A 20,997-nucleotide genomic window follows, 5' to 3' on the forward strand; every position below is an offset into this window, starting at 1 on the left:
TTGCACATCTGCCCCTGACACCTGTTAAAACTCCCAGGCCTCTAAATAAAGCAGCTTTTTCAGGTCTGTCTGTGTGCTCACTACCCTAGCCCCAGACAGGTCAAATGGAGATGCAGCACCATGATCTTGTCTGTCCTCAGGAGTCCTGGTAGTAGTTGTTGAAGTTGATGCGAAGCAGGAAGTCCTCAAGGTGAGGCTGGTAGCCACGGTTCACAAGGTTGGTCACCACTGGAGAAGCATTCAACTCTCAGACCCTGCCCACCCTATGCCTTGCCACCCCAGCAGCCCAGCCCAAAGGAGGGCTCACCTTTGAAGAGGAAGTGGGAGTAGTACTTGAAGGTGCTGTAGGACTGCTGCATGAGTGGGAAGTTGGGGTGCTCAGCGCCACGGGGGCCAGTAGCCGGGCCCCAAGTCTGAGAGATGAGCTGGCTTCGGAACTTGAGCACCAGGCTGAAGATGCTATGGATGATGTTCATGACTGGTGCTGCCTTCTCTGTCAGTAGGCCCCTAGTAGAGGGTAGAGCTGCTGGTGGTCTGCCCAGTGACCTGGGCACACCCAAATGCAGGTGCCTGTCTCACCTGAAAACAGCCCTGTGCAGGTACTCAGCATGGGCCCGCTGGATCTCCTCCAAGTCGCCCACTACAGCTAGCCGGGCTCTGAACTCACACCAGCTGACATGCAGGATCTGATTTGCAATGTAGCCCTGGATGACCTTCACGAAATGCTGCATCTCATGCTTAAACAGCTGCAGCTGGCGGAACTGCACTGAGCCAGCTGTGTGGCTCACTAGGGCTGTTGGAGAACAAACAGGGTGAGCGTCAGCCTGAAGCCACACTTGGGATGAACTTAGGCCAGGCCCTACCTGTGCGCTTGAGGTGGAAGCAGATGTCTTTGAGTGTCCACATCATAAGCTTCAACTGCAACAGGAAGGAGAAGATACCACTGTACTTGTTCAGGCAGCTCTCGGTGATAACGATGTTGAGGGGCCAGTCAACCTGTTTAGGAACCCCCACTTAGCACCTGCAGCTGCAGGTGAAGCCTCCCCTCCACACCCATGGCAGGACACTACTGACCTTGTACCTGAGCTCCAGGCAGCTCAGCACATCAGGGGCATTAGGGGCAAACACCTCAGGCAGGTACTTGAGGGCAAGAGACAGGTTGGTAGCATGTGGGGTGTCCCCATGGAGGCTATACTGCAGTGCCTTGCTCAGGATGCTGTTAAGGACCAATGGGTTGAGCAGCTCCCCAGGTGTCTGTCCAGCCCCTAACTAAGGAAGTGAAGAGATGATGTTTCAAGGAGTTCCAGGTTTATGCCCTTCCCTCCCTACTTGCCTAACAACCCAAGTTCTGCCCAAGCAGCACTGTCACTATGTTGCTAGGAACTGGGTGGGCCTGAGGCCTGCAGCCACCCACATCCTACCCACAACACCTCTACTGGCCAGCCTGATTCCAACTCCAACCTTCTCAAAGAGCAGGTCACTGAGAGACTGAGCAAACTCTCCATCTTCCATCAGCAGGAAATGCCGCAGCGCTTCAAAATGTGTCTCCAGGTGCAGCTCCACAAAGAAATAGTCAACTGCAGCTTTGTTCACCAACGTGACACTGGTGGGGGGAAGCTGGAAGTTAGGGCGGCAGGCAGGAAAGGGCAGGTAGTTGCAGTTGGGCAGGTAGCAGCACTCACTGGGCAGCCAGAGGTGCGGTAAGGGAGCGCTTCATAAGAACAGGCAAGGTCAGCAGTTCACTTAGCTGCACTGCACTCTCATCTACTGCTGACTGAACCTGGGGATCCACAGGGAAAGCAAAGGCCTGAGGAAGCATGTGGTGTACCAGGTGTGCAACAGGAGGTTCTGCTGTGGGAAATAAAACAGACTTGCTGAAACTTAGGCGTGCAGTAGCCTAGAGCACCCCCAGCCCCCACCTGCCCACTGTAGCTGACGCACTCACACATAGACTCATAGCTGTCTGGGTACTGCTCCAGGTGGTAGAGCTTTGTGAGGTCTGCCAAATAGGCTTGTTCCTTGCCCCAGCGTCTGGCCTCAGTCTCTGTGTCCGATAACTCCTCACTAGGGCCTGGGCTGCTTGGGACAGCTGTGTCTTCCTAAAAAGAGGTCAACCTCAAGAACTGCATCCCCACCCAGTACACTCTGCCCTGTCCCCCCACTTTGCCTGTGCTGAAAATGGGCATATAGGAACCACATGTGGTGCTATTCCCTACATGGTCCCCTGACCTGTGAGCTTGGAGGCCATGGAGAGAGGTCTTCAGCATCCCTGTTCCTCCCTGGACCTGGAAAGATACAAAATGGGTAGGAGGGCCAACAGTCCCCAGTACCTGATGAGGGGACAATGAGGCTGGCCCAGAGAACCCCTCCAGAACCCCACAGCAGCAACTCAATCCTGGCTGACAAACAAGGATCTCAGAAGACAGCCTGACACTGCTCTCTACTGTGCCATGGTCTCACCCCGACCATCAGTGCCCACTCTCACCTGTCTCAGGGATACCATTTCTTAGCATGCCAGCCTCAGCCACAACAGGGGGCTTGGTTGGGCTGCCTTCTTCTGTGCTGCCAGGGCTAGAACAGGTGTTAGTCTTCATTTCTTTAGGTAGTTGTGGCCCACATTCCAGAACAGGGCTCTGTGCTTCCACACAACGGCCTGACTGGGACACACGGGCAGGAGAGCACTGATGGGGCTCGAGTAGGTCGGGCTCAGCTTCTGGCAAGGGCTCCTCCAAAATCAAGGAAGGCTGAGTACATTCACGTGGCTGAAGAGCCTCTTCTGACACATTCTCCCCAATCCTGATGCTTGCCTCTGACACATGACCATGGACATTCCAACGTGGTCGAGAAGGAGCCACATCTGATACATTCTCCCCAATCCTGATGCTTGCCTCTGACACATGACCATGGACATTCCAACGTGGTCGAGAAGGAGCCACATCTGATACATTCTCCCCAACCTTAATGCTTGCCTCTGACACATGTCCGTGGACATTCCAACGTGGTCGAGAAGGAGCCACATCTGATACATTCTCCCCAACCTTAATGCTTGCCTCTGACACATGACCATGGATGTTCCAACGTGGCCGAGAAGGAGTCACATCTGACACATTCTCCCCAACCCTGATGCTGGCATCTGACACATGACCGTGAATGTTCCATCGTGGCCGAGAAGGAATCACATCTGATACATTCTCCCCTACCTTGATGCTGGCATCTGACACATGTCCATGAACATTCCACCGTGGCCTACGAGGAGCCACTTCTGATACATTCTCCCCAACGCCGATGCTGGCCTCCGACACATGCCCATGGATGTTCCACTGTGGCCGAGGAAGAGCCATGTCTGACATATAGTCACCCTGCTTGATGCTGGCATCTGACACACATGTGGAAGTGCTCCTAAGTTGCTGGCAAGGAGCCATTCCAGAAGCAAGGCTCTCTATGGGGACAGCACTCCCTGACATATGTTCAAGGAGCTGCCCCACAGGCTGGGAGTTCCCATCCTCAGGAGTGTCCTGCGTGAGTGGATGTGGGCAAGGCAAAGTCTCCTGCATGTCATGGACACATGAATCAAGTTTTGTGGGCATGTCCCCCAGTAGATGCTGCTTTTCACTGTCCAAACTATTTTGGACATCCTGGAAGGGTCCTGGTAAAGAGGAGGTGGCCAAAGTTGGCCTCAGGACAGTATTGAAATCATACTCTGACTGGGCAGGCTGGGGCCCAGCTGCTGTGAGTGCTGGCCCTGGAGTTATAGGGGGTAGGTCTGAGCTGATGGTCTGCAGTGCCACCTCTAAGAAGGGAGCACCAATGTTATCCATAGGCTGTTCAATCCCAGGGCCCATAGGCAGAAAGTCTGTAATGTTAAGACCAGTAGAGAATGGCCCGGCTCCCTCTGCCTGTCCAGCCCCAGAGTTATCAGCTCCCTCTGCTGCAGACTTGTGAGTTGATGGTGTTGATGCACCGGGTAGACTTAGACAATCCCAACACTGTTCTGTGGACCCCAGATCACTGCTACGGCCTTCATCTGCATGCTCAGTACCCAGAGATGTGACCTGAAACACAGGACATATTAAATTCCTCCAGTCATTTAACCCTATCTCCCAGGTGAGCTCAGTGACCAACACCTACTAAGTGCTGAGGGACATAGGACAACCAGGCCAAAGCATCTAACTCAGAGTCCCAGCAGGGCTTCCAAGATCCTGCTAGAGCCTATTACCTGAGAGCATGTGCTTGGGAATACACTCGGCGGCTTCTGGGGCTGGTGAGCCTCCATGTTGCTCAGCATCTCCTGAAATTGAAGCCCACAGAAAAGACACAGTAGCTCTGTAGAGTGACCAGCAGAGCTGGCACACACCACAGCCTTCACACAGTACCCCTCACCCATCACAGATGCCACTGGCCCTGCTGCCCACTCACTGTTCAGGTTTGGCTGGAAGCCTGAGCCTCAGCAAGTATCATCTGTGCCCTTATACAACAGGATGGTGTGAGGACATAACTGTGTGCAAGAGCTGGCAGCTGACACCACTGCCATACCTGAATGCGCTTCTGGTCTTCGAGGAGAAAACGAAGCCGTGCGCTTTCCAGCCGATGCCTCTGGATTCTCCACAGAGCCTTCTGCTCTCGACGAGCTGCCTCTGCAGACAACTTGCTATAATGGTCAACCAGCGCCTGCCTGAAGCCACATGCAGAGAACATGGTCACCACCACCACTCTGCACCATCTGGTGGGCATACTCAGGCTAAGATGGCTCTCCAGGTAGGCTCCCTCCCAAGACTTCTGTTCTCCATCTTCCCCACAACAGACTGGGCTCTCAGGGTGGCCTTGTTGCCCACCACACTGAAAGGCTCCAATGGACAGGTGCCCCTATGGGACTTGGCACTGCTGGTGGACAAATTGCCAGAAAAAAAAATGTACATGGCCAGAGATAAGAGAATAAGCATGTGGCTGAGATCAGCCTGATGGAACCAGGCCGTATTTTCTTTACTGCACAGTAGACCTCTTCCCATCTGCATGTTCAAATTCAAGAGAACTGGAGACTGGCAAAAAGAACAAAATCAATGAAATCCCAGGGATTCCAAGCCTCCTACTACTGGGCATTGAGGCACAATGCACCATCTCCAGTTTTGCTGGCACAAGTCAGGAACATGGCCTCTATGTCTGTTTTCCTCTTATGTGAACAGAGTATCTACCCGTGTGTGTGTGTGTATGCACATAGCACAAGCAAGAGGCAAACCCCTCATTTGCCCTGTAAACAGTATCTAAGCTGGAACAGCTGAGCTTAAGGGCACCAAAGAATATGTAGAGAGCCGGGCGGTGGTGGCGCACGCCTTTAATCCCAGCACTCGGGAGGCAGAGGCAGGCGGATCTCTGTGAGTTCGAGACCAGTCTGGTCTACAAGAGCTAGTTCCAGGACAGGCTCCAAAACCACAGAGAAACCCTGTCTCGAAAAACAAAACAAAACAAAAAAAAATATGTAGACAGTCCCTTCTATAAACACCTTCCACTGAAACAATGAGCCAGTTTCCAGGACAGACTAATGACACAAAGAGGAAACAGACTCAAGAACTATGCTAAATTAATGACCCATTGCTCTGTTGGGCCAGAAACAGGTTTGAATTAAAAACAAACAAACAAACAAACAAACACCCAGCGTGGTGGCAAATGCCTTTAATCCCAGCCTCAGCAAGTGGATCTTCAAGGCCAGCATGGTCTACAAAGTGAATTTCAGGACAGTCAGCGCTGTTACACAGAGAAACCCTGTCCAAAAACAGCCACAGAAGGTGTAGTGGCATACACCTATAATCACAACACTAGGAAGGCTGAGACAGAAGGACTAGAAATTTACAGGCAGCTGGCTACACAGCAAGATCCGGCAGACATGGTTCAAAGGTAGTGCTTACTTGTATGCACGAGGCCCAAAGTTGGCTCCACAGCACCACAAAATAAATAATATTAATGAACAATCAGGTCAACAAATACATAATATGTGTGCTGGGGCTGGACCCCAGAGCATAGCCTAAGGGCTCTAACCCCTTATCCCAGGAGAACATCCTGGTCCAGCAGACTTGATCTGTCTTGATATAGGCACAGCCTGGCAGTGGTGGTGCACACCTTTAATCAGAGGCAGGCAGATCTCTGTGAGTTCAAGGCCAACCTGGTTTACAAGATCTTGTTCCAGGACAAGCTCCAAAGCTACAGAGAAACCTTGTCTCGAAAAACCAAAGGAAAAAAAAACCACGCCGGGTGGTGGTGGCGCACGCCTTTAATCCCAGCACTTGGGAGGCAGAGGCAGGCGGATCTCTGTGAGTTTGAGGCCAGCCTGGTCTACAAGAGCTAGTTCCAGGACAGGCTCCAAAGCTACAGAAAAACCCTGTCTCAAAAGAAAGAAAGGAAAGGGGGGGGGGAGAGGGAGGGGGAGGGGAGAGGGAGGGAGGGAGGGAGGGAGGGAGGGAGGGAGGGAGGGAGGGAGGGAGGGAGGAAGGAAGGAAGGAAGGAAGGAAGGAAGGAAGGAAGGAAGGAAGGAAGGAAGGAAGGAAGGAAGGAAGGAAGGAAGGAAGGAAAAGAGAAGAAAAAAGAAAAAAAGAGCCAAATAACAAGTAGGGAATGTTGCTCGCTGGTAGAGTACTTGCCTAGCAACATTGGGACCTTAGAATTGATCCCTAGCATCAAAGAAAATGAAGACAACGTAAAATAACCATCATTAGTTTGTACTAAATCAGCACTGTGGAACCTGTTGCCACACAGCCCTACCTGGCCTTTCTCTCCAGCTCTTCTTCCAGGGCCTTTAGCCTCTTCTCCCGGTCACGGAGCTCACGAGCATAGCTGAAATCATCATCTAGCTCCTCTTGTCTAACTGCCAGGCGTCGCTACACAACACAGACAGCCTCGTTTACTAAGTCAAAGATTCTAGGAGTCAGAACCACCCAGAACCCAGACCACCCACCTCCTGATCCTTTAGAAACTGTTCCTTCAGCCGCTGAAATTGCTCTCGCTTCCTGGTGTCCACAGCCATCTGTTCTGACATCTGTCGGTCTTGGAGAGAAGGTGAGAGGCATATGCAATTGTGAAGAGCCCAGCAGGAAACCCAGCAGAGTGGAGGAAAGGTCTGGAACTGCACTCACCACTCAGCTCGGTTAGGATCCTAGATGCTGCTTCCCGGGCATGGACAATTAATTCTTGTTTTGCAATTTCCATACGCAATTCCTAAAATACAATAAGCAAAACATCTTTTTTTTTTCTTTTCTTTAAGCAAAACAGCTTAATGCCCTTTCCTTCTCCTAGGACAGAGGGGAAAGAACACTATCCTAGTTCTCCAAAACAACATGCTGCTGGCCACTGTTATGAGATGCCCTTCCCAACCTACACAGAATGTTAGCAGGTGATGCCTCACCCAAGGCTGGGAAGACAGGGAGGCCTCCCCCTTGCAGCAGCGAATAGGAAGTGACTATGTACCCAGAGATAAGTGAAGGGCTCATGGGCACTGCCGCTCCCGAGTCTGTCTTTGCCTGGTCTCTCCTGCTGCCCATTGATCGGCACTGGCCAGTCAGTAATGTCTTGTCCTAGAGTACACTGGAGAATTATGGTGCTGCTTCCAGGAACACACCCATTATTTGTAAAGACTACTGAAGTGGAGGAACTTTAGGCCTTGCTGCCTAGATTTTCCAAACATGGGTAAAACCCGGAATGCAGACAAGGTCACCCAGACTTGGAAACAAAAATAAAAAGGCCAAAGGCCCTGTTCTGAATACCTGTCACCATGCATCCTGAGTGTCCCCACCTAAATATACTACCAGGACAGAGATACCAGAAAGAGCCACTCTGCCTTACACGCCCCATGCCCAGTACTTCTTCTTGCCCCTGAATCTGGCTGGCTGTCCCCTACTGCCCATTAGTACCAGGCAAGAAGTTGTTGAGACTGGCACTGGCCCACCACTGGGGTGGGAGCTCCATAAGCCCAGAATCCCAGGCAGTGAAGGGAAGCGCAGAGAAAGCCAAACTCCCACAGCCAAGTACCTTTTCCTCCTTGCTGATAGAGCTGTGACGGGCAACACTCTCCATTCGCCCAACATAGACAGCACAGTCCTTCTCAATCTCCTTCAACTCCTCAAGAGAAAAAATCACTGAGATGCGAGGGACAGGGACATCAGACCAACAGAGGTAGTGCTGCCAAAGAGGAAGGGCTTCAGTGAGTACATAGCCAAGGCCGGGAACAAGAGCCAAGCACTGCTTCACAACTGGGTTTGTGGCGACGAATATAGATATCCATTTCCCTGAAAAGTTCACTCCTAAATCTGGGGGCAGCTGAAACCCTTGATGACTCCACAGGGCAAATATCCCAACCAATGGAGACACCCATGTATGGGGCCATCAGCATCAGCAGAAGTGGAATCAGAAGCCGAGGAACACCGTGGATCTCATCTCGCACACAGAGGACTGTGGCAGCCAACACACTAGCACCCACCAGTCAGACACAGTCCCTAGACAGACCTGACTGCCCGCCTGGACACAAGCCCCCCACCAGCTAGCAGGACCCTCTCACCCGGGGACAACAGAGCTTCAGCAGGTTGATGGTCTTCCCACAGACGTACACATCATGGGCAATGTGTTTCAGGAACACAGGAACACAGTCCTCCACCTCTTTGGAAATGAGCACGTAGCCATGGGTCCAGTAAAACTTATCTGGACATAACATGGACAGAACGGGATGATCTGCAGTTACAACAGCCCTGACCCCAGGCAGAGGGCACAGCCTAGCAGCCAGTGGCTACTTACCTCTGAAGCTGAGGTATTCGTGGTTAACCTGGATCATGAACTCCCTATAAACATCTCTGAAGACTCCACTGTACACCCAATCATGGATGAACCTGTGGGATAATGGGACATGGCAGGGAGGGCGGAGCTAGTCAGGCATGGGTGGCGGGTGGGTGTGACAAATAGGCAGGATCATCAGCTGAGTGTGGCCAGTCCACAGAGTGAAATGGGACACTGTCAGTGATACTGCAGCTTTGGGCATGGTCCCCTGCCTAGTACGCCCATTTATCCAGAGTGCTTCCACATGGACCCCAACACTCAGTGGATCGACAATAGGAAACTCAAATGCATACTTGGTCTGAGTGTAGCCTTCCCCCATGCACTGCAGGGAGACAGGCATGGCCAGTAGAGGGCACCCACCGTGTGTAGGGCTCACAGCTGGTCTTCAGGAGAGACAGCAGCACAGGATAGTGCTCATTACTACAATTATCCAGGGCCTCTTGGTAGAGGTAGGACAGGAGCTTCACGCCCTGCAAACAGTGAGAAGCAGGATGGTGTACAGCCACTGCAGTGTACGGCACACTGCCTGTCTAGGCAATATGACGAGCAGACCACACCACCACACTGGACAAGAAGGCACAACTCAAGGGAAGCATGCAAGCTCATACTCAGGAAAAGGAAGGATGACTCACAGTGGGGAACACAGCCCTGGGCTCTCCATTGGTCACCAGGGATACAGTACCAACACCACAAAGTTCAGCCAAGTACCTAGACACAGAAACTGGATCAGACCAGATGACAGGAGCACAGGGTCCCAAGGACCAGATCAGATCAAGTAAGCTAAATATTAATTTCCCCCTAAGCAACTGGTCTACACCGGCTTTAAAAACTACTTGTACCCCAACAATCAGATCGAAGCACCCTGTTGGACCCCTGCCCAGCACTGTTTCCTGTGCTATCCTCCCAAATGGCACTAACACATCCACACTGGGTGTCCCCCCACACCTCATCCTTACCTTGACTCCCTAACTCCCTCTTATGATAGGTTCCCACCTTGTCTGACGAGGACAAGCACCAACCCCCTCATGAACACTCACCCCCTCTACCCCACTGTAGTCTGTGTTCCACATGACCCCCACTCACAACAGGACCCATTCATAGCGTCCAGATCCCAGGCTCTACCGTCCCAGCTCTTGCTGCCTAGAACATGCCCACCTCCCATATTATCTGCCAGCAGTCACATTATAATGCACATAGTGACCAGCTGTGCACCGACTGTTCAGGCAGCCAAGGACTAATCTCCTGGCCCCCCTGCCAGGGAGCAGAGCTGACTTTCCACTACCCTGAAAGCCCCACATCTGCTCCTCAAGGCCATGCTAGGCCACTGTGGTGAGGTTCACCTGAGCTGCCGGCCCAGTTTCTTGAAGAGAAAGCCAATGGTGAGGAGACTCAGGGTAGGCGGAGTAGAGAGAACACAGGCCCGGTAATATTGCAAGTACCTCCTAATGCCGCTGGTGAAGGCCTGTGGGCAAGGAGTAGAAGGAGGGCAGCTGGGACACGGAGGCAGTCATGCACTCAGGACTTGAAAGGACACCCCCAAGTTGGAAACAAGGCAGTGCTTCCAGGCCATAGCCTGGTGGCCCCATTTTCCAAGCAGTGGGCATTTATGGCTTAAGCCTGGCCAGGAGGAAGAACGTTACTAGAACATAGGTTAGGAACAGGCTCTGCCGCAGATGCGGTTTTGCCCCTTCACATCGCACTAAGACAGGGTCACCCTGGAACAAACCCTGTTCACCTACCTTGGCCTGTCTTGCTTACATGCCAGGAAAACGGGAACCACAGCCTTACCTCCAAAGGATTCCCCTTTCAGACTAATTCTACAGCACCTGCAGCCTCTGGTCCTTACTTAGGGATTCCATTCACTATTCTGCCTGGAAGGTCTTTCCCATGCAGCTCCTAACACACCCCTGAAAACTAATGTGGGGTAGTTCCTTTGCCTGCTGACTTTACCCGTGTGGCCCAGTTCCTCCTAGGCTGCACCTTGCCCCCACCACTCCCTGATACCTGCCCATGTTTTCTGCAAAACACTCTGCTAACCTGCACACCTGTCCTCACCTGCCCTGGCTACCAGGATTCTCTAAGATTCTACCAGCACGCAAATTGGTTGCAAGTCTCCCAATAAAGAGAAAATCCTGGGTGCCTCAAGAATCAGTCCATTAGAACAGGAGCTCCACCTTGCCACACACCATACAAAACACTGGGGCCTATGTGGAACAGGTGGCTTATATCTGGCTCACACACCTCTCGTAGCACTTGGTCCTTGCCCTCAGTCCCTAAATGCTCACACCTGCCTCCCTCTATGCCTTTGCCCAAAAACAGCTGACACAGGGTTCCAGTGGAATAATAGATGAAGTAAAACAATCTGAAGACACCCAGCTTCTTAAGAAGTTTGGATTGAGGGGTTCTCAACTCATAATTCTGAACTCTTAATTCTTTTGTGAAGGTAGCATAGTTCTCACAAGGGCATACCTGGAACACAAGGCCCCTGCTGCACATGGAGCCTACTACAGGTTGTAGAGAGAAATGGCTCAGGCGTGTGTAGTAGGTTCCATACTCCGCCACCTCTGAAAGGATGCTTCTGATGCTCTCAGGAGATGCACCTGACACATGGACACCCAGCTCCACTACAAAGGCTTGAGTTTGCTACAGGGCAGAAAGGAGTTACAGAAGTCAGACATCAGGACCCTATATGATACCATTTCTTTCCACTCAGAGTTCCCCAAATCCAAGACACACAAACAGAAAGTTCTGAAAACAAAATGCAAGTCACGGAGCTGGAGAGATGGCTCAGGAGTTAAAGAACTTGTATGTACTGCTCTTGCAGAGGACCTGAGCTTGGTTCCCAGCACTCACGCTGGGTAGCTCATAAGGAAATCCAGCACTCTCTTCTGGTCTCCACAGGCACCTGTACTCACATGTACATACTGACACTGAAACACACAACCCAGGCGTGGTGGTACATGCATTTAATCCCAGCATTTGAGAAGTGGAACCAGTTAGATCTCTGTGAACTTCAGGCCAGCATGGTCTACACAGTAAGTTCCAGGATACAGAGAAACCCGGTTTCAACAACAACAAAAACAACAACAAAAACAACAACCAATTTCAACATCGTTGTAAGAAAGAATCTGGGCCAGTGATACGGCTCAGCAGATGTACTGGCTAGTTTTTATGTCAACTTGGCACAAGCTAAAGTCATTTTTGAAGAGGGATCCTGAACTGAGAAAATGTCCCCATCAGATTGGCCTATTGGCAAGCCTGTGGCGCATCTTCTTGATTGATGATTGATGGGGGACAGGGGGCAAGTCACTGAGGGCAGTGACACCCCTGGGCAGGTGGCCCAGGATGGTATAAGAAAGTAGGCTGAGGAGGCCATAAGAACAAGCTAGTGAGCAGAATCCTCCATGGCTTCTGCTTCAATTCCTACCTCCAGGTTCCTGCCTTGACTTCCCTCAATGATAGACTATGTTACCTGGAAACCAAATAAACTCTTTCCTCTCCAAGTTGCTTTTGGTCATGGTGTTTCATCACAGCAACAGGAAACCTAATTAAAACAGCAGGTAAGGTGCTTGCCACCAAGCCTGACCTACCCAAGTTTGATCACCAGTACTCATACGGTGCAAGGAAAGATCCAACTCCTAAAAGCTGTCCTCTGGCCTCCACATGTGGTACATGTCCCTGCCCAAGGAAATAAATGTAATTAAAAAAGAAAAAAATCTGGGCTGGGATACACCTCAGTGGTAGAGCACCTGCCTAGCACGTGCCAGGCCCTTGGTTCCATCCCTAGGAACACACACACTTAAATAAAAATGATCATGTGTCAACAAATTAGATAGTTCAGATCAAATGCAAAATTTCTTAGAAACATATAAATTTACAAAACTGACTCTAGAAAATAGAAATCTAAGCGCTCGAGGGATAGCTCAGTGGTTAAGAAAATAGAAATCTACCTATAAGAAGTTGAACACTGAGTCTGCAGACATAGCCTCCTAATAGGGAACACCAGTAAGTTCTGTGTCATATGTGTTTAGATAGTTCAAGAAAAAATAACAGGGCTGGAGAGACTCCTGTTAAGAGTTAAGAGCACTTAATGGTTTTACAGAGCACCTGGATTAGGTTCCCAGCACCCATGGCAGCTCACAACCCCCCTTCCCCCATAACTCCAGTTCCAGGGCAATCCTTTTTTTTTTTTTTTTTTTTTTTTTTGGTGTTTTGGGGTTTGTTTTGTTTGGGTTTTTTGTTTGTTTGTTTTTTGCTTTTTTCAAGACAGGGTTTCTCTGTGGTTTTGGAGCCAGTCCTGGAACTAGCTCTTGTAGACCAGGCTGGTCTCGAACTCACAGAGATCCGCCTGCCTCTGCCTCCCAAGTGCTGAGATTAAAGGCGTGCGCCACCACCGCCCGGCTGTTTTGTTTGTTTGTTTGTTTTGTTTTGTTTTTTTTAAAATATTTATTTATTTATTATGTATACAGCATTCCTTCCATGTATGTCTGCAGGCCAGAAGAGGGCACCAGACCCCATTACAGATGGTTGTGAGCCACCATATGGTTGCTAGGAATTGAACTCAGAACCTTTGGAAGAACAGTCAGTGCTCTTAACCTCTGAGCCATCTCTCTAGCCCTGTTTTGTTTGTTTTTTGAGACAGGATTTCTCTGTGTAGCTTTGGAGCCTGTACTGGAACTAACTCTGTAGACCTCCCCTCTCGAACTCACAGAGATACACCTGTCTCTGCCTCCTGAGTGCTGGGATTAAAGGAGTACTCTCCTGCCCTCCACGGGTACTGGGTACACATGCGCATAATACACGCAGGCAGGAAACTCATACACATAAAAAATAAATAAACAAATCTTTTTTGTGTGTTTGTTTTTTAGTTTTGGGTTTTTTTTGTTTTTGTTTTTTTTTCAGGACAGGGCTTCTCTGTGGTACCCTGACTGCCCTGGAACTCACTCTGTAGACCAGGCTGACTGCAAACTCACAGAGATCTGCCTGCCTCTATCTCCCGAGTGCTGAGATTAAAGGCATGTGCCACCCACCACACCTAACTGTAATTCAATACTCTTAAAAATTCAGAGGGCTGGGGCTGGAGAGATGGCTCAGAGGTTAAGAGCATTGCCTGCTCTTCCAAAGGTCCTGAGTTCAATTCCCAGCAACCACATGGTGGCTCACAACCATCTGTAGAGGGGTCTGGTGCCCTCTTCTGGCCTGCAGGCATACACACAGACAGAATATTATATACATAATAAATAAATAAATATTAAAAAAAAAAATTCAGAGGGCTGGAGAGATGGCTCAGCGGTTAAGAGCATTGCCTGTTCTTCCAAAGGTTCTGAGTTCAATTCCCAGCAACCACATAGTGGCTCAAAGCCATCTGTAATAAGGTCTGGTGCCCTCTTCTGGCCTGCAGGCATACACACAGACAGAATATTGTATGCATAATCAATCAATAAATAAATAAATATTTTAAAAAAATCAAACAGAATGCCTGTTTTGTTTTACAGTATTGGGGATTGAACACAGGGCCTCTCACAAGCTAGGCAAGAATTCCAACACTGATTCATATAGCAGCCTAACCTGTGGCTATCTTTAGTCAGCCCATAGAGCTGGCCTTCCCTGCCACTCACGGCACTGGACCTCACCCTACCCTGAGCATGCTGAGCATGCCCGAGAGAGCACAGGCTAATTATACAAGGTCGGCCCTGGTAGCCATGAGCCCATCTCACCTGACACAGAGAAAATGTAGCAGAAACAACGCCCAGCAGAACATTGAGTGAGTCTTTCACCAGCTCGCTTTCCTCCACCAGCACAGGCTTGGGGGCCTGTAGTAGACCCCCACTGAGGGCCTGTAGCTCCCCATGGCAGAGCCTGCAGAATCTGTCAAAGGCATCCCTCCCTGCCTCGGTGAGGTAGGGCTCCTCTCGGTAACCAGGAGGGCTGTGAGGAAGACAGAAGAGAAGGGGATGAACAGATGGGGCAGCATGGACCTTAATGCCAGGTGTGCTTTTTTCCCAGGCTACAATAGAGTTTCTCAGGCAAATGCCCTGAGGTCCCAAAAGCAGCATCCAGTCATGGATGGACAAGGACAGGCCATGACTCACATAGTGTATTGTTCTTGTGTGTTGTGTATGTATGGCATATGTACGTTTTATTATTTTATTTTGTGTGTGTATGGGTGTTTTGCTTTGCACTTACATCTGTTTACTACATGCATGTCTGGTACATACTGAGGCCAGAGGAGGGTGACAGATCCCCCAGAGACAGAATTACAGATGTTTGTGAACCACCATGTGGGTGCTAGCAATTTAACCCAGGTCCTCTACAAGAACAAATTCTCTTCACTGCTGAGCCAACTCTCCAGCCCCATTATTTTATTAATTTTATGTTATGGGTGTTTTGCTTACATGTATGTCTGTATACCACATGTATGCAATGCCTGCAGAGGCCAGAAGAGGGTGCAGAGCCCCTGGAATTAAAGTTACAGACAGCCAGGCATGGTGACCTATGCCTTGAATCCCAGCACTCAGGAGGCAGAGGCAGGAGGAGCATGAGTTCCAGAACAGCTATAGCTGCACAGAGAAACCTTGTCTCAAAAAAGTAAGGAAAATTTAAATTAAAGAAAAGTTACAGAAAGTTGTGGGTTGGTCCTAGGAATTGAACCCAGGACTTCTGGAAGAACAGTTGCTGTCCTTAACTGCTGAGCCATGTCTCCAGCACCCACCTCCAAATTTTTAAAACATAAATAAAAATTAAGTGCAGCAATGTCAGGCATGGTGGTTCATGCCTGTAATTCCAGGATTTCGAAGACTGAGACAGGAAGATCAGGAGTTCAGGGCCAATTTCAGCTACATTGTTAAGTTAAAGGCCAATCTTGAGTATGTAAGACCCTACATTTTAAAAAGTTCTAGTAAGCCGGGCGGTGGTGGTGCACGCCTTTAATCCCAGCACTTGGGAGGCAGAGGCAGGCGGATCTCTGTGAGTTCGAGACCAGCCTGGTCTACAAGAGCTACTTCCAGGACAGGCTCCAAAGCCACAGAGAAACCCTGTCTCGAAAAACCAAAAAAAAAAATAAAAATAAAAATACTAAGGGCACTGCTCAAGACACTAAGGTAGAAAGATTTGAGTTCATATCTAGCTTAGGTTACATAAAAGGTCCTATCAAAGAGAAAAAGAGAGAGAGAGAGAATGAGAGAGAGAGAGAGAGAGAGAGAGAGAGAGAGAGAGAGAGAGAGAGAGAACGCACATGCAAACAAGCAACACAAGCTAACTAGCTGGGCTCTGCAACATTGTAGACCCTCAGCATCCTACAACACTATAGACCCTTAGCATCCTGCATACCCTTTTAGTACACTACATGTCTTCCACAGTGCACATTCTGCATGGGGTTTCTTGTTTGTTTTTCAAAAGATGTATTTTACTTTCAGTGTGTGTGTGTGTGTGTGTGAGAGAGAGAGAGAGACAGAGACAGAGAGAGAGAGACAGAGAGAGAGAGACAGAGAGAGAGAGAGAGAGAGAGAGAGAGAGAGAGAGAGAGAGAGAGAGAGAAAGTGTGTGTTCAAGGCCACCCTGAGCTATATAGTGAAACTTTGTCCCACACGAACAAACTGCCCATGGGAAACCTTTTAAAATAATGTTTTGGGCCCACCACCTCCACAAGTTTCTTGATTTCTTTTAAGATTTCTTTTTATTTTATATGCATGAGTGCTTGGTTGAATATATCTGTGTATCACATGCATGCCTCATACCTTCATAGGCCAGCAGAGGACATCAGATCCCCTTCTGACAATTACTACAGACAGTTGTTAGCTGTTATGTGGGTGCTGGGAATCAAATCTGGGTCCATTGGAAGAACAGCCTGTACTCTTAGCCACTGAGCCATTTCTCCAGCCCCATTTCTTGATTTCTATATGAATAACCTCTGAGCATGCCACATAACCCTGGAGCCTATAAATGATCAAATCAGTATTTCCATTCTCTCGCCTAGACACCGGTAGTGCTCTTCATCTTACGACCCTACGTTAAAGTTCCTTAGATGACAGGGACAGAGATGCAAATGTATAGTACCAGTTACTTGAGAGGATAAGGTAAAAAGAATCCTTGAGCTTAGGCATCTAAGGCTAACCTGAGCAATACAGCAAGACCCTGTCTCAAACATCATGACTTTGGGGATATAGTCCTCCACGCAGGAAATACTGCCTGAGTGCTACTTTGTGCTGGAGCTCTCTGGCTAATCCTGTGCTTCCGAGATCACCAAAAAGATAAAGTGTGTTCACAATGGATAACAAATGAGCTAAGTAAAAGAAAAAAGTAAAAAAATAAAAAAAATAAAAAAAAAAAAAACAAATGAGCTAAGTGACCATGTCGCCCAAACAACAACCCAACTAACAGATGAAATAACAATAATAAATATTTACAAAGAAAGCAATGGGCTATAAGGTCAATTTCTCAACATGTAAGGGGTTGGTAGAATTGCTTTGTACAGGGGCTGGAGAGATGGCTCAGTGGTTAAGAGCATTGCCTGCTCTTCCAAAGGTCCTGAGTTCAATTCCCGGCAACCACATGGTGGCTCACAACCATCTGTAATGAGGTCTGGTGCCCTCATCTGGCCTGTAGACATACACACAGACAGAATATTGTATACATAATAAATAAATAAATAAATAAATATTTTAAAAAAAAAAAAAGAATTGCTTTGTACAAACAAGACAGGACCAAAACCCTAGTGTGAAATTACAGGACAGAGAAGCCACTAAAAGGCAAGACACTATCAACACCATAGCAGGGAGCTTGAGGGATCCAAAAGCGCAATTTTGATCACACCTAGGAAAGTTCCTCACATAGGAGCAGTGCCCTACACACAGAGAGGCTTTATCGCTCCCCCATCATGTGTTCCTCTCAGAGACCCGAGGGAACCGGAGGCCACATCAGACAACACACGGCTCCTCCAGCCCTGACTCTTTACTTCAGGGCTCCCCTGCTGTTTTCCCAGACTGAGTAGCAAAAGGGGTGTGAACAGGGCTCCATGAACAAATGTCTGTGAAATACATGTCCTCAATTCTCATTCTGGGTGTTTCCAAAGGGTACCAACTCAGACCAGGAAAGGAACGGAAGGAAAAAACCCATGGCCCCAGATATATACAGAGTATGTGGCTCCAGATTAGCCAATGCTAGCCACCCAGGGAAAGGCTGTTATGGCTGATGCTTCTACCAGCAGAAGGCACCACACCCATGGCTTCTACTCATGTAATAAGTTTCTTGGAGCATCTCCCAGGCACTGACCACACAGCCTGCTAGCTGCCCTAGGACATCTGTCTAGCAGTCCTGCTGGAAAGACAGACTGTAAGTATGGTCTGCAGAGTTAACTCCACTGAGGAGGAGGGGTGGGGAGCTCTTTCCCCTCCTCTTCTCCCACCTCATAGGATTCAGATACCATTGTACATTAGCTTACCTGAAATGTCAGCCTCTTCATCTCAACACTGATGTTTCTACAGACAACTGCCTGGGGCTTCAAAGTAAGCTGTTGACATGGGACAAAGGCACAGTGCATTTAAAGGCAAAGAAAGGGTCACATACCATCCAATGCGCTCCCAGCACCTCCGCTTGCTGGCTTCATATGTGAGCACAGCTTCCCACAGGTCCAAATCCGGGGTCATGCTTGGTTCAGACTGGGAGTCAGGAGTTAAATTGGAAGCTGACTGGAACCCTTCATCTTCCCACTGATCCACCATCTGTGGAACCTGGAGACCACAAGGAAAAACAGTTCATTATCTATCTCTTTGTGTATGCACTCATCTAAATGTGACATAACATTCCGGAACTTTATCCTCATGCATTTGTTCCCTAGAGGGACACACATAGCAAAATATTTTATTTTTTCTCAAGTTTCTATGTACTACACAATGCACCCCTCCACAATGGCATCACAGAATTAAAATAATCCATGATTGACTGGAGAGTTGGCTCAGAGGTTAAGAGCATTGGCTGCTCTTCCAGAGGTCCTGAGTTCAATTCCCAGCAACCACATGGTGGCTCATAACCACCTATAATGAAATCTGGTGACCTCTTTTGGCACGCAGGCATAATTGCAGACAGAGTACTGTATACATAACAAATAAACAAATAAATATTTAAAAAAATAATCCACTATCAATTTCTGTCGGGTGTGATGGTGCATGCCTGTAATTCCTGCACTCCTGGGGCTGTAACCAGACTGGCTGCATGGAAAGATTTACCTAGGGCTGGAGAGATGGCTCAGGGGTTAAGAGCATTGCCTGCTCTTCCAAAGGTCCTGAGTTCAATTCCCAGCAACCACATGGTGGCTCACAACCATCTGTAATGAGGTCTGGTGCCCTCTTCTGGCCTGCAGGCATACACACAGGCAGAATATTGTATACATAATAAATAAATAAATATTTTTTTAAAAAAAGATTTACCTAAAACAGGTGTTAATTTTTAATTTCACATAATACATGGCCTCATTTTAGGGAAAAGAACAAAAAGTCATATGGAAGTCCCAGTACTCTGTAGGAGGAGGCAAGAAGATCTCCATGAGTTTGAGGCCAGCCTGAGCTACCCTGAAACCCTGTCTTTACCCACCCCACCCCCTCAGCACTCAGGAGAAAAACAAAACTATACTAAACCTGGAAAAATGTATGTACACTGAGATTTTGCTGTAGCATCGTTTAAACTTGGAAACAGCCTATGTATTTCATAATAAAAAAAATAAGAGGAATAGATTATCCTCTTAACAGAATTTACAAAGTAATAAAATACAAGAGACAATGACAATTTACTCAATGACTGGCAGGAAAAATCCATGTTACAAGTGGGAAAGTATACCAAAAAGCATGCACACCAGGCAATTTTGAAATGTGGTTTCTGTAACTGAAGAACAGAATTTATTTCATTTTAATTAATTTAATTTAAATTACCAGTAGTAGAGAAGAAAGGTGGCTTAACCTGAGGTAAAAGGTGAACAGTCGTGTGTTATTTTTTTGATGCCGGTATCCCTGTGCAAGACCAGGCCAGTAAGTTCTCTACAACACCTCTCCCTTATAACAATCCAGCCACCTGATGCTCTGGACGCGAGCTTTCCAGCATTACCATGGCACTGCACAAACCTCTAAGGATACTGAGGGGAAAGAAATACTACCTTAATGGCCAGTCCAGAAAAGTCCGCGCTGTCCGGCACAGGGGGCAGATCCAATCTCACATCCATGTCATATGTGCGGCTGTGCACGAGGGCACCAAAGAGTGAGACCCGGGTGTCTCTCTCAAACCTGTCACCACAAGAGTCACCAATAGAGAAGCGCCCAACGGTGGGCAGGCCAGTACCTGGGGTAGCCTCCATCACCTGAAGGGCTTCCTGGAACATGTTATGACACAAATACTCCTCTCCAGAGATAAGTGACCTGACGTCCATTTCAAACACATTCAGGTCATAGCAATCGTAGCCGCCGTAGGGTACGTTTCTGCCTGCGTGCTTGTTGTTAAAGAAGAAATCCCGTTTTCTCCGCAGCACTTGTGGGGGGCCGCTCCCCGCCAACTGAACCAAGAGGTCCAACACTGACTCCACCTCCACCAGAGGATAGCCAGGGGTTGCTTCCAACTTCTCCACAAGCTCCTCCAAACGGTCGGCCTCTGGCCCCAAGCCACCCACCCTCAAATCGAAGGACAGCATGAGGACCTTGTTCTTCACGGGGCGCTTCGCCGAATCAGGCGGCCGCTGATGAGTCTCCTCTTGAAACAGATTGGCGAAAAGAGCATTGTAGGCTACCCTCTTCAGGCTCAGCTTTGCCCTCTTCCTGTCCACGGGGCGCTGACCCGGGTGAGCCTGGGCGGCCGGTAAGAGAGCCTCGCAGAGGTCATCGAACAACTGGGTGATACTGGCCATAGCTCTTCAGCCCCGGACCCCCGAGTGCTAAACTTTGCACCCGGGAGGCACTTCACGCTCCCAAAAAAACAGAGCGGCCGCCGGTGGGCCGGGGCCGAAGGGCCGACCGCTCGTCGCTTCACACCTGCGAACCAGGCATCCGCGCCTCAGGTTTTGCAAAGCGAGAGGGCCACACGCCGCGTCCTCCCAGCCTTCAGCCGCCACCCGGCGCTCGTCGTCGGGTCTCACGGACCCTGACGAGTTTGCCGAGCGAATGCGCGCGTCCCATAGCCCGCCTGTAAGCCGAAGTCGGCTGAACTGGG

The 20,997-nt window shown here is 49.2% G+C and overlaps 1 protein-coding gene across 2 annotated transcripts; it reads right to left on the minus strand.

Moving 5' to 3' along the window:
- Positions 1-7: 7 nt before the first annotated feature.
- On the minus strand, positions 8-20,991 carry Tubgcp6 (tubulin gamma complex component 6). Of its 2 annotated transcripts, XM_057791435.1 has the most exons (25): positions 19,955-20,991; positions 18,376-18,539; positions 14,529-14,739; positions 11,281-11,454; positions 10,152-10,273; positions 9,444-9,519; positions 9,172-9,281; positions 8,773-8,864; positions 8,540-8,679; positions 8,014-8,163; positions 7,122-7,203; positions 6,944-7,032; positions 6,751-6,866; positions 4,534-4,672; positions 4,217-4,288; positions 2,486-4,052; positions 2,230-2,285; positions 1,946-2,099; positions 1,683-1,851; positions 1,462-1,603; positions 1,075-1,269; positions 864-996; positions 580-793; positions 308-507; positions 8-228 (listed from the first exon to the last, which is right to left on the minus strand). In XM_057791435.1, exons 1-25 carry the CDS (start codon positions 20,693-20,695, stop codon positions 137-139), a joined length of 5,400 nt encoding a protein of 1,799 aa, XP_057647418.1. In that variant the 5' UTR covers positions 20,696-20,991; the 3' UTR covers positions 8-136. The 2 variants fall into 2 exon arrangements, 1 of the variants encoding a protein (XP_057647418.1); XR_009058465.1 differs by lacking the exons at positions 8-228; positions 308-507; positions 580-793; positions 864-996; positions 1,075-1,269 and having other exon boundaries at positions 1,466-1,603; positions 1,683-1,874.
- Between the last annotated feature and the right edge of the window lie 6 nt (positions 20,992-20,997).

Source organism: Chionomys nivalis, chromosome 17, assembly GCF_950005125.1.
Source record: "Chionomys nivalis chromosome 17, mChiNiv1.1, whole genome shotgun sequence".
In the NCBI taxonomy this organism is placed as follows: domain Eukaryota; kingdom Metazoa; phylum Chordata; class Mammalia; order Rodentia; family Cricetidae; genus Chionomys; species Chionomys nivalis.

Coding starts and splice junctions, on each gene's coding strand:
- Tubgcp6 (XM_057791435.1), bottom strand. CDS start 20,695: ATGGCCAGTATCACCCAGTTGTTCGATGACCTCTGCGAGGCTCTCTTA. Junction 2,100..2,229: donor CATGGCCTCCAAGCTCACAG/GTCAGGGGACCA, acceptor ACCTCTTTTTAG/GAAGACACAGCTGTCCCAAG. Junction 229..307: donor CTCCCACTTCCTCTTCAAAG/GTGAGCCCTCCT, acceptor ATGCTTCTCCAG/TGGTGACCAACCTTGTGAAC.